This window comes from Electrophorus electricus, chromosome 19 (genome assembly GCF_013358815.1).
Source record: "Electrophorus electricus isolate fEleEle1 chromosome 19, fEleEle1.pri, whole genome shotgun sequence".
Lineage (NCBI taxonomy): Eukaryota > Metazoa > Chordata > Actinopteri > Gymnotiformes > Gymnotidae > Electrophorus > Electrophorus electricus.
The window spans coordinates 11,335,217-11,347,279 of NC_049553.1; the positions used below are offsets into that span (position 1 = coordinate 11,335,217).

General features: G+C 45.2%; 1 protein-coding gene across 1 annotated transcript; it reads right to left on the reverse strand.

Moving 5' to 3' along the window:
* Positions 1–17: 17 nt before the first annotated feature.
* On the reverse strand, positions 18–11,997 carry LOC113585177 (serine/threonine-protein kinase D3-like). Its single transcript, XM_035536651.1, has 19 exons — positions 11,847–11,997; positions 11,294–11,454; positions 7,261–7,399; positions 6,943–7,074; positions 6,154–6,308; positions 5,756–5,957; positions 5,471–5,548; positions 4,919–5,051; positions 4,285–4,408; positions 4,062–4,139; positions 3,667–3,880; positions 3,339–3,367; positions 3,119–3,191; positions 2,912–3,018; positions 2,536–2,697; positions 2,077–2,175; positions 1,160–1,427; positions 470–555; positions 18–328 (listed from the first exon to the last, which is right to left on the reverse strand). Exons 1-19 carry the CDS (start codon positions 11,911–11,913, stop codon positions 164–166), a joined length of 2,472 nt encoding a protein of 823 aa, XP_035392544.1. The 5' UTR covers positions 11,914–11,997; the 3' UTR covers positions 18–163.
* Positions 11,998–12,063: the final 66 nt, after the last annotated feature.

A 12,063-nucleotide genomic window follows, 5' to 3' on the forward strand; every position in this document is an offset into this window, starting at 1 on the left:
TTTATAAAATGAAAATATCAAATACATCATTGGATTTATTTATTGAAACAACAATCAAGTGTTCAAAATATTCATATACAATAGAACAAGGCGCCGATATTTTATTTACAGCCCTACATTAACATCAAAGCTATACATTCTTTCATTTTAAATTTATGGTGAGTTACAGGCCCTGCTCTGCAGAGGGCACTACTGTCATGTGGGAGGGCAAAGAGATCCCCTTCTCCTGAGCATGTTGTCTCCAGTGTTCATCATCAGACTCATGGGTGAGGTACCGGTGGCCCATCCGCTGTTCAAACAGCTTCAGGTCACACCACAGCTGGAAGTTCTGAGGAGAGAGAGAGAGAGAGGCGAGGTGGAGTGTACTATCAACAACCAAGTTTTGTTTCCCCTTATATTTATAGTAAATAGAGAGCACAGCTCATTGCTCCTGTATTGGAGCCTCAGATTAAATTAAAAAATAGTTTACCTGGAGCCAGGGGTGTCCCATAGCTTTACCAACACTGAACCTGCGTCGCACAACGACTTGCAGCAGGTTATTAATCAGGCTCACCGCTGAGAGAGACAAGGGGGGGGGAGAGAGACAAGGGGGGGGGGGGAGAGAGACAAGGGGGGGGGGGAGAGAGACAAGGGGGGGGGGGGAGAGAGACAAGGGGGGGGGAGAGAGACAAGGGGGGGGAGAGAGACAGGGGGGGGGGAGAGACAAGGGGGGGGGGAGACAAGGGGGGGGAGAGAGACAAGGAGGGGGGGGGAGAGAGACAAGGAGGGGGGGGAGAGAGACAAGGAGGGGGGGAGAGAGACAAGGAGGGGGGGAGAGAGACAAGGAGGGGGGGGAGGGGGGAGGGGGGAGGGGGGGGAGGGGGGGAGGGGGGGGAGGGGGGAGGGGGGAGGGGGGGGAGGGGGGAGGTGGAGAGAAATCAAAAAGGAAATAAGAGCATGAAGGCGAAGGAGATCAGTTACATCAATGGACTTTCAACTTTGCTTGTGCAATGGTTAATTTTAAATAAACGGGGGGGGGGGGGGGGGGTTTGGACAAAGCATTAGAATTTCTGAGTGAAGTTTCAAACCCTACTTTCTTAGGACAGTTAAGCAGTTAAGGGTCACGCTAAAGCAAGCGGTGCTTTCAGCAGCTGGGAAAAGGCCCTGCCTTCACCCTCACCCTCCAGAGAAATGAGTGACCAGGGCTGCCGAGGGTACATGAAGGCAGCGTTGGTGATCTGCTGGTTGATATCCTCATCCTCATTGAAGGGGAATGTCCCACTCAGGCTCACGTACAGGATCACGCCCACCGCCCACATGTCCAGTGAACGGTTGTAGCCATGGCTACTGATGACCTCAGGGGCCAGGTACGCCGGTGTGCCCACCACAGAGCGGCGGAAGGACTTCTCACCAATGATGCGGGCGAAACCAAAGTCACAGAGTTTCACCTGAAACAAACAGAGGTGGAGTTAGTTTACAGAAGTTAGCCATCTCTGGGCGTTTCTGTCATTGATGTTTCAGGTCCTGCCAGATGTTTATATAGCCTTTAGCATTATATACTTGTGAGGCTTTGTGAAACAGTGCTTCTCATTCTAGACTACTTTGACATACTGCATTTCTGAGTGTGTTAAATGTGACGCATACATTTTTAATCATTGCTTGTTGCATGTTCTAGCCAATCATTTAAATATAATTTAAACATGCTGAGGGAGGATAAGATACAAGTTCAGATGTGATTCCGGGTCTTTTATCCTTCTAATTATTGCAGTTCATGGAAAAGTGGGAAAATAAATTCCCATTGGATCCTCAAATAGTTCAAATGACCTACAACAAAGATCCTCGAACCAGGGCCATGAGGACTCCAGCCAGTCTGCAATTTGTCTTATTCTGTCTACCAAACCACCTGATCCAGGACATCTGTGTTTTAAAGCTCTCCGACTGCTGCCCCGTGGCATGTGTTGGGTGCTGAAACACAAAGGTGCACCCTGGTCGGGGCATCCTCGAGCCATGTCCCGGGAACCTGATCTGCACCACGAGCCTGTTTCAGACCTTTGACTGTGGAGCATTAGGAAGTGTAAGGAGTGATCAGAGCCAGACCTGAGGGAAAGGGTCTGGTAAGGCGAGTAGCACATTCTCAGGCTTGAGGTCACAGTGGGCGATGTGCTTCATGTGCAGGTACCGTAGGGCCTCCAGGATCTGAAGAACACCACCCAGATAGCATTACCGTCAACAGTCACACCAGGCATGCAGGGCACTCAGTGGGATTTTAGTGTGAATTTCTGTATACTACTGCTATATACAGGGCCTGGAGGTACTGCAGTGACTTAGAATGTAAAATTTTGCCTCATCTAATAGACATGAGTCATAAGGAGTGTGAAAATTTAGATATGATTTGAATCGTGGTGTACTAAAGCATGGAAAATGCTAAACAGTGGCCTCTCATAAGTGACAGAACATGATCCTATGTCTATTTTAAACTGAGTGACTAATAATATTGCAGTCATATTTCCCTAGACAGTAAGTAAGAAGTAATCAAAGCAGTGTTTCCATAGTTACCTGCATAACCAGGAAGCGTGTGATGCGTTCAGGCAGTCGACCATTCTCATTGGATAGGATCATCTCCAACATGTCGCTGTGGAGCTTCTCCATGACGACAAAGGTGCACTCAGCTGTCTCAAACATGCCCTCGAGTACAATGATGCCAGGATGGGACAGATTCTGACCCACCCACACACCCACACCCACACACACACACACACACACACACACACACACACACACAAAGCATAAATAAAGCAATAAAAATACAAATATTAAAGCAATAAAGAAATAAAAGATATTTTTTTCTGTCATTTCAAATGTCATTTTTTGAAAGCAACAGATATTTGCATTTTTTAACAGAAAACAGTAAATTCATATCCTTCTCAGCAACCTGCAGTATGGCCGCCTCGTTTCTGCTCTGTCTCTGGTGTGTGGTAGGGAAGCGAGTCTTATCGATGACCTTAACAGCCACTAAGCGGCCTGTGTGCCTGTGTGTGCCTGTACTCAAACACACAAACGCAGTACTTATTAAGTGTCCGATCCAGCCAAGTATAGTGCAGAGCAGCGTGGCTCCGAGTGAATCGGGAGCACGGCTCACCTCCGTACACCACCCCAAACTGGCCGGAGCCCAGCACCTCGTCTGAGAAAATCTGATACAGCGCACTAATATCCTGAGAGACAGATGGGAAGGCAAACAGGCACACAGACACACACAGAGACCAGAAAAGACACACAGAGCTTTATGATCACATATCTGCGTGGAACTGGAGTGTGAAATATGATAATTCCATTTAACTCTGGAGGTGATCGGTGCTCACCTGAGTTTCTTCACTAATGCTTCTGTTGTCTAGAAAAAACAAAACAAGATCAGCAAGAATAAACTAAATCTGAGGTAAAATCTTCAGGGTGGTTGTGCATCACTTTAATAATGCCATAGTGAAGAGTTTGTTTTGAAGTAAAACATCTGATGTCCAAGGACTCATATCGAGTCAGAGTAATGCTGAGAAATAGAGGTAGAGCACTAGGAAACAACGAAAAAAAGCACATATGTGTATTAAAAATAAGACATTAAAATCAAAAGCGGTGTGTGTGTGTGTGTGTGTGTGTGTGTGTGTGTGTGTGTGTGTGTGTGTGTGTGAGAGAGACCTGATGACTCTCCCCTGGTGTGGCCTCTGCCCGGCAGGGGCATAAGGGCCTGTCTGATGGCAGACTCCCATGCTGCACCCTCCTTGTCTGCAAACACACAGTAGACCAGAGAGCTTGTCACCAGCTCAAATGAGTGACTATCGTCGCCTGGCAACTGTGAAAGAGTCATCTGGTCTGGCCCTCGAACCAGCAATACTTCAGACAGAAGCAGTTCCTGCAGAGCACACAGGTGGCCTATTACACCTATGAATCCTTCATTACAAGCTTATGGTGGCCAAACGCACAACACTGAAGTTTTTATGAGGCCTTATAAAACTGGAAGGGCACACATAATTTATGTTATGGTATAATATTACTGAGGCAGAGTAAATGCTGCACGAAGAAAGGCAGAGTACCTTGTAGTACTTGCTGCTGCTCTCGTTCTGGTACATAGTGATGGTTTTCCCATCTAGAATCCAATAGTGCTTCTTTCTCTGGAACACAAAACATATTTAAGGGTGTCATTTACAACACAACACACAGACGTGCTCCTGTAGATAGCCAATATGGCTGTTGTTTTCAAGGCAGCATGTGTTCAGTGAGGCCGGTGTGTGTGCATGTGTGTGTGTTCTTATTCACCAGTGTATCTACATCGGTATGGTGCAGCAGCCAGCCATTCTTCAGCACCCCACTGCATCTTCTCTTGTTGTGCTTGACTGACTGGACGACTCTCATAAGGGGAATATTACTGCTAAAACACGGACTGGGGGGGGGGGGGTGTAAACATAAGGCAACATAGTAAATATATGTGCTGTAAGGACACTAAGGAACATAAATGAACTAGATTCTAGATTAATTTACTACTGAGGAGTATGTGTACAACAGCAAAGAAATTATACTATAATTATAATACTATAATAGTTCTAGTTTGTACTGTATCCATGATGATTAACGAATGACTATAGGACTGTATGTCTACCAAATATATCATGATTAATGAATAATGGTCTACTGTATCTGTATAACAATGAATAATGAACTATAAGACTGTATGGGCTCTAAATGTTTGATGATTAGTGAATAATTGACTGTAGCATTGTTTCTCAACACAGTCCTTGGGGTCCACTTAAGTGTTCCACAGTTTTGCTCTGTCCAAGTTGCCAACACATTTGTTTAGAGCAGTAATGTGGAGCCGCCTGGCGTATGGACTGTATGTGTATGATGATAAGTATAATGATTACTGAATAATGGACTACAGCCCAGGGCTGGTTACCCTATCGGTGACAGCGCCGCAGGTGTCTCTACCGGCCGAGCGGAACCTTTAAAGTGATACTCTTCGTAAATAGCGTTGACAGTTTCTACGGCCATGTCCTCCTCAGATTCTAAGCCCTGAGGCACACCGCAGTCTGTGAGGGACAGATGGAAGCACGACCTTCATTAGGTTAGAAGGTTCCGGTTCTTGGTGTGAACTTGGTTGGTGGGTCAGCTGCTGTCTGTGGAGGGGAATGGCCTCTTTGTGCCCTGCACTCACCGGCACCAGCATGTAATGCTTTTAGAGCAAAGCCTATACCTGATAGGCTATTTATTATTTTTCTTTAAGAGTATATCCCCATACACAGCATTTAATAGAACAATGTTCAGGAAGCCTAACCGAGTGTCATAAGAAATTGACATGACTGTCTTTAAATCAATTGCATTTCAATACTAACTTCAATGACATAACTGGTCACTAGTAACTCAAAACGGAGGCCAAGACCCTGATCTCTCGATAACTGTGTGTGCGTGTGTGTGTGTGTGTGAGAGAGAGAGAGAGAGAGAGAGAGACCTTCTCCATTGGCTTTCTCTCCTCTGCAGTCAGGTGGAACCTGAGACTCACAGCGTCGATGACAGTTAAATTTGCAGTCTATAAACAGGAGCAGAAGAAACAGGGTCCAGTAAAAGAAAAGCTCAAGTTAAGAAACTGCCACCTTGCAGCAACCTGTAAGCACAGCAGTAAAGTAATGGGCCAAGAACTTTCTGCTATAATGCTTCTGAGAAACAGAGCAACAGCATACTTCACTCCACCCCTGACAGCTATGACCTTTCACCTGGAAGTGTTAGGGGTTCTCACCGGAGCACTGCAGGCCCTGGCGGAACAGGCCCTTGAGCAGCCGATGGCAGTACTGGCAGGCGGTGGGCTTGGTGTAGGTGTGGATGTGGAACGTGTGAGGCACCAGGGGCCTGCCACCTCTGCCCACCTCACTTAGCCCCAACCACACAGGCCTGTCTGCCCAGGACTGGGGGCGAGACCTCGATGGCTTCGACATACTGATCTACAGAGGAGAGGAGAGGAGAGTGGAAAAGGGAGGAGAGGGGAGGGAGATGAATAGGAGTGAGGAGTAAGAAAAATAAAGACAAATCATTTAGTGAAACTGTGCAAAAGGCAGCCAACGCTCGAATGCAGTTTATTTCCTACAGAGTTAAGCATGAAGGTGTGCAGGGTTCATGAGAGGCCAGTGGAGGCAGTACCTCCTCCAGACTGCCCCCGGTGTGGCTGCTGAGGGATGGGGCTCGCGGGCGAGCAGGGGGGAACAGGGACAGGCTGGGTCCACACGGCCTGTACACACGCGTGCAGTCGTCGGACAACGTCAGTGCACAGCGCTTGTGAAAATCTAGACCACAACCTAGAGAGAACGAGGGAGAGAGAATGAAGCGAACAAGACCCTGTAAACATACAATTCACTCAGAGAAAACGTAGAGGAGGAAGAAGCCCAGTACAGTATACAACACCAACTGCCTTTCCGTGACATTTTGGCTTTGCATGAAAACTGAAACAACAGAGTTAAAGTGCAGAGTGTCAGCTTCTGTTCAAGGGAATGTATGTCAGCAGGAGATAAAAGGGGCAGAATTACAGCCCCAGTGATGTACTGTTGTACAGATTAAGAGCAGAATGTATAAAGGTAACTATCTGCTAAGCTATTTCTTGGCCAAGTAGGTGTTATGTTTTCAGCTGCCAAATGGCTGAGGATGTAGGCTTAGATCAGACAGAGATTATTACAAAGAAAAGAACATGGCATCATAATCTCAGAGGTTCCACATGACATTCCACTGCTAAGCCTAAAGCCAGTTTACGGTTTGCTAAAAAGCAGTTAAAACGTGGGTAAATGCCCAAGTTATAAATGAAATGAAAAAAATGTTTGTGTGTGAGCTTAGGCACTGGGTTAAAGAACAAGTTAAGACTTTGGAAAGTTGAACCATAGTTTCTACACAAATGTCAGTTGCTGTGACTACAACATAACAGACAAGTATGTGTGCTACCTTCACATTTTAATCCCTGTCGTACGAGTCCCCACAACATCTCTCCACATTGGTGACAAAACGTTGGTGTTCGATATGATTGGACCACCAAGGAATGGGGGCGGAACTTAACCTCAGTTAATGAGGCAGAAGCTGAAAGAATCAAAAGTATTGACATATGTAAATTTGACACACTGTGGAGAATGATAAAAGATCAGCTTTTGACCAACAGTAGAACTATTAGAAGAGTTTAATACACAGCAAATAAGTATGTCTTCACGCAAAATGTACATATATGTACATAAGTTTGTGTCTGTTAACATGCGTGTGTGTACTGACCCGCGAGAACCACCTCCACCAGGTCTCCGTCGTGCAGAGTGTGCTTCTCTGTGAGCCTCTGGAGGAGCTGATCAGAGCTGGGATCATGCCTAAAGAGAAGCAGCTTCTCACCAAGACCTACCACACTCCAGTCAGGAACCTGGACCAGCAGACACACACACACACACACACACACACACACACACACACACACACACACACACACACACACACACACACACACACACACACACACACACACACACACACACACACACACACTCCAGTCAGGAACTTGGGCCAGCAGACAGACACACACACTCCAGTCAGGAACCTGGGCCAGCGTGCACACACACACCAGTCAGAAGCCTGGGCCAGCAGAGAGAAACACACACATACACACACGCACCCATTGCTCTGCATGTGCACCTCAGTACAATGCATCACTCACACACACACACACACACACACACCCTCTCACTCCATCAGGCATAATCCTTCCTCAGGTCTACTTGGACTGTAAATTGGATTGTGTTTGAGTCAGACACAAACACACACATGCACACACATTACACCATTAAGGGAACACATTCAGCAATCAGAAATTTAGCTTCTGTGCATTTCTATTTAAATTGTTGGCATTTAGCAGACACTCTTATCCAGAGCGACTTACAAAAGTGCTTTTGTCATCTAGTCACAGAAGGTATCCTAGTCAGTAAAGGAGGTTAGAGTTCAATATACTGTTGAACTGGAATACTGCTAAAATACAGGAATCAATGCTGATACCTAGAAGAAATAACCAGACAACGATAATGCAATATCAAATAATACCAAACAATAATTCCTAGAGTTTTAGATACTTAACATAGGTGCAGGATCAAGAGTCATTTAAATATTCCACAAATAGATAAGCCTTCACTCTGCATTCTGTACACAGTTAATTGCAGTGAGGTACTGATGATGTTCAGATTACAAGCTAAAGATAATAAAATAATTATAACAACACACAGCCACACACACAGACCCACAGTGAAGTGAGGTGGATCTGGTGTGGGGCAGGCTCTGCTTGGTGGGGTGAGGTCCTGGGGTGAATACAGACCCAGGGTGCAGCGGCAGCCCGCAGTGGATCTGTTTCAGCTGAAAGGTCAAACCTGCTGGCTTTTCAAACCAAGAGGAAATGACTCAAAATTAGAGAAAGGAAAACAAAACGGAGGGGGGTGGCCAGGTAGCTGTGACTGTGGGGGAGGGCTGTCTTCCAAAGTTCATACGCTTTGCTTGAAATGAGACAAAAAAGTCATACAAGAAATGCTAGAGCCAGATGACAACTCTGAGTAGCATGAGATGAGCTGTTGGGGAGGGCTCAGGCAGGGGGAGGGGTCAGGCAGGGGGAGGGGTCAGGCAGGGGGAGGGGTCAGGGGAAGCCTTTGCCAGGTCAGCGATGTGGGACCATTCTACAAAACTACTGCACCACCCACCACTCTACAAAACTACTGCAACTACACTATTATATTTGTATTCAGACAAAGCCATTTTTCTTAAATAAGTCTTTAATCAGTACTTGAAACCAGGTGAAATATTCTCCTGCAGAGAGGAGACAATCAGATACTATCCCAAGCAGAGACAGACACACACCCATGTAGGCAAATTCACCCATGTTTTTAAATTGTTATGCCTTTAACCATTTCACATATATATATATATATATATATATATATATATATATATATATATATATATATATATATATATATATAATTTTTATTTTATTTTTATTTTTTTTCCCAGGCAGAGAGACATACTCTCTCAGTAGGAACTTCAGAGTCGATGCTTAAAAGGTAAGGCCTATTCAAATTTTTTTCAGTGACAATTATTGGTAATTATTTGAATAATATGAAAATCCATCACTGAGCAGCAAAGCAGTATTAGCTCTGTTCACGATGGTGTCTGCTTGTACAGAGTGATAAAAAGCAATGCACAGTGAAGTACGTGGTTGGTTATCGTTCTGATTTTGAGAAACAACAATGGCTTTAATGCAGTTTGTTACTGAATGCAGGTATAGCTCAGCTATATAGCAGTGGAGCTGCTGTGTAGGGTGCAGCATTGCATTTAGAGAAAACCCAAACAACAACAGCACCTCACTACAATGAACTGTAAACAAAGGCCAAATTTCTGAGTGTGCTGTGTCTGAGTGCATGCATGCACAGTGTGTTTGCATGTGCATGTGATTCTGCGGTGTATGTGTGAGTGTGTGTGCATGTGTGACGGCTGAGAAGCTAGGCCATAAGGAGATCTGTTAATTCATTACAGCTACGGTTGGCTGCTCCTCAATATAAAGTAAGATACCAAATATGTGTGTGTGAGAACCATGAGACTTCTGAGAGAGAGAGAGTGTGTGTGTGTGTGTGTGTGTGTGTGTGTGTGTGCTGCTGAAAGACCAAGCAGAGAGCAGAGAAAAGGGAGGGTGAGTGAGAGAGAACAGCAGAGGTGTCTGTGGTTGGAAAATGAGTTCCAGATGCTGTAAACCACACAGCAAATGCAATATGTGCAGAAAACTGATCCACTGTCACTTTAACAGGGTTTTCTCTCTCTGGTTTGTGAGAATCCCTTACAGTTTATTACTGAACACTGCCAACTGAAGAGAAGGTGAAAAAAATAATTAATTAGAAAATCCAAGACAGGATTTGGATTAGAGGCCCAGAACTGAATACTTCTGCTGTAGCCCATTTGTCAAAGAGACGTATTAATTTTATATACACTCCGGATGCACACTGAAGCTTTACCACCCTGCCGAGTTGAGTGAAGGTTCCCCCTTGTTGCAGGGTGAGGTGTTGCCTAGTAGCTACCAGCTTTTAGTCTCTCCTTGTGAATCTTCTCAAGATGCTGCTAATTCAACATCATAGGACAGATGACCACGCTTGGAGGAGGACACTAACGGCCCATTTCTGTATACCTTATCTAAGAAACAAATGTGATTGGTTAGAAAAGCGCTGAACAATAGAAAAAGAGGAAAAGAAGGCAATCCTTCCTACCCAGAGAGCATGGCTTTGGGCTCCAGGCCACAGAGGGCTGGGGCTTCACTGGGAGTTGAACGACAGGACAGTTGTGTTGTTAATGAGGCCTGTAAAGGACCCTTTTATCTAGATTAGGTGTGCGGGACCAGGTCACAGTCTCTGCAGGATGGTAGATCTTCCAGCGCTGGGTACCGCTGCTGTATCCCATATTTTTGGCGTTCATGGGCCAGAGACACTGGTGTGTATCAAACCCCCAGAAACACTGCTGTGTCTGATAGACTTATGCCAGTAAACACCCACCCATATGACACTGCTGTGTTAAGAACAGCTCATCACACAAATAGCAGTCCTATGGGCAAATATTTAACATGAATCAACAGATTAAACAGTCCCATTACAATCTGTACAATCTACAGTTACAAATCTGTAATCGTACAATTCAAAGTGCATCTATAAGACAGGTGAACATAATAAGTGCAGGGGGTCAGTAAGTGTACAAGAGAGTGGTAAGTACGTGTACAAGCCCAGAAACATCCAACATTTCAGTGGTTGCAGTAGGAATAAGGTCCCTTGTCTGCAAGATCCATCAGAGCACGTAATGTTCTGAGTATGTAATGCACACTTTCTGCTATCTTCGTCACTGATCTAGAACCAATTTTACCACAATGGCCTGTTTAAGATTCAACAGCATAAAGTATGAGCTTCTGCACCAAGCAGATTCCCATATGCTGGCTCTCAAACCAGCCACAGGTTTCATTCAAGCCAAGCACTTAGAAACCATAAGGACAGTGTCATAAGGTGTCAATCATTCAACACTGAGTCTGCTCAGCTACCAAAAAGATGCCTGTAACCTCATCTGTCATGTATCACCGTACATGTCCATGTCACAGACATAACTAAGTCACCAAACCAAGAAATGAGAAAAAAACTCAAAATAAGCAGCAAAGTCTTTAAAACATGGACAGACTGGTGCTACATTTAATAATTTGTAATATCTTGCAAAATAACATTGCTGGACATTTTTAGGGATGCTGGATTCATACCTGCTTCACAATGATCTCAGATGCCAGTTTCTTTGCACTTCTGAAGCTTAGCTGGCCCTCAGGCACCATGACACCCTCAATGAAGAGGCCGATCTGGAAGTTGACGCGAATGGGCCCTCGATGTACTGTCTCTGGCCCCATGGACATCGCAGATAAACAAGCTTGAGGGACAAAGAAGGGATGACCTCCTTATTCAAAATAAAAGTCTTACAAAATTGCAGGTATTTCATTTAACTGTTGCTGGTTGTAAGATGTGAGGCCACTGCAGGATCTGTCTGGACAGGCATCTTATTCTGAACACCAGCGCTCTTTCCTGGGCACGCCACTCAGTCTCAAAACGGCACTGAGATCATGAAACCGCTGTTTAGCTGGCCAAGTGAACTACAAAAACTTTCACTGATGACATCCAGTGGCTTGTATCAGCTGATAGAAAAAAGCCATAGCAAAAGCCTTCATGTCAGAGTATTTACAGAACCGTGAAGCATACTAGATATAGTTAAAAAATAGAGGGTGTAAAACATAGGCCCTGTCAGACAGAGTGACCAGAACTTACCAGAAATGCTGGAGTCCAGTGACTCAAGCTCCACCCTCGCTGACTCGGGGATCACACCTGCAGCCATTTTCTCTCACCTTGGAGAGGAAGGAAGAGCACCTTGTTGAAGGACACTTTGTGTGTGCTGCTTCTCTTCACACCCCGCTTTCCTTTTGTGAGGCGTATTTAGCTAATGAGATGGTGGCGGCAGACAGGAAGTTCTCTCTCTCTCTCTCTC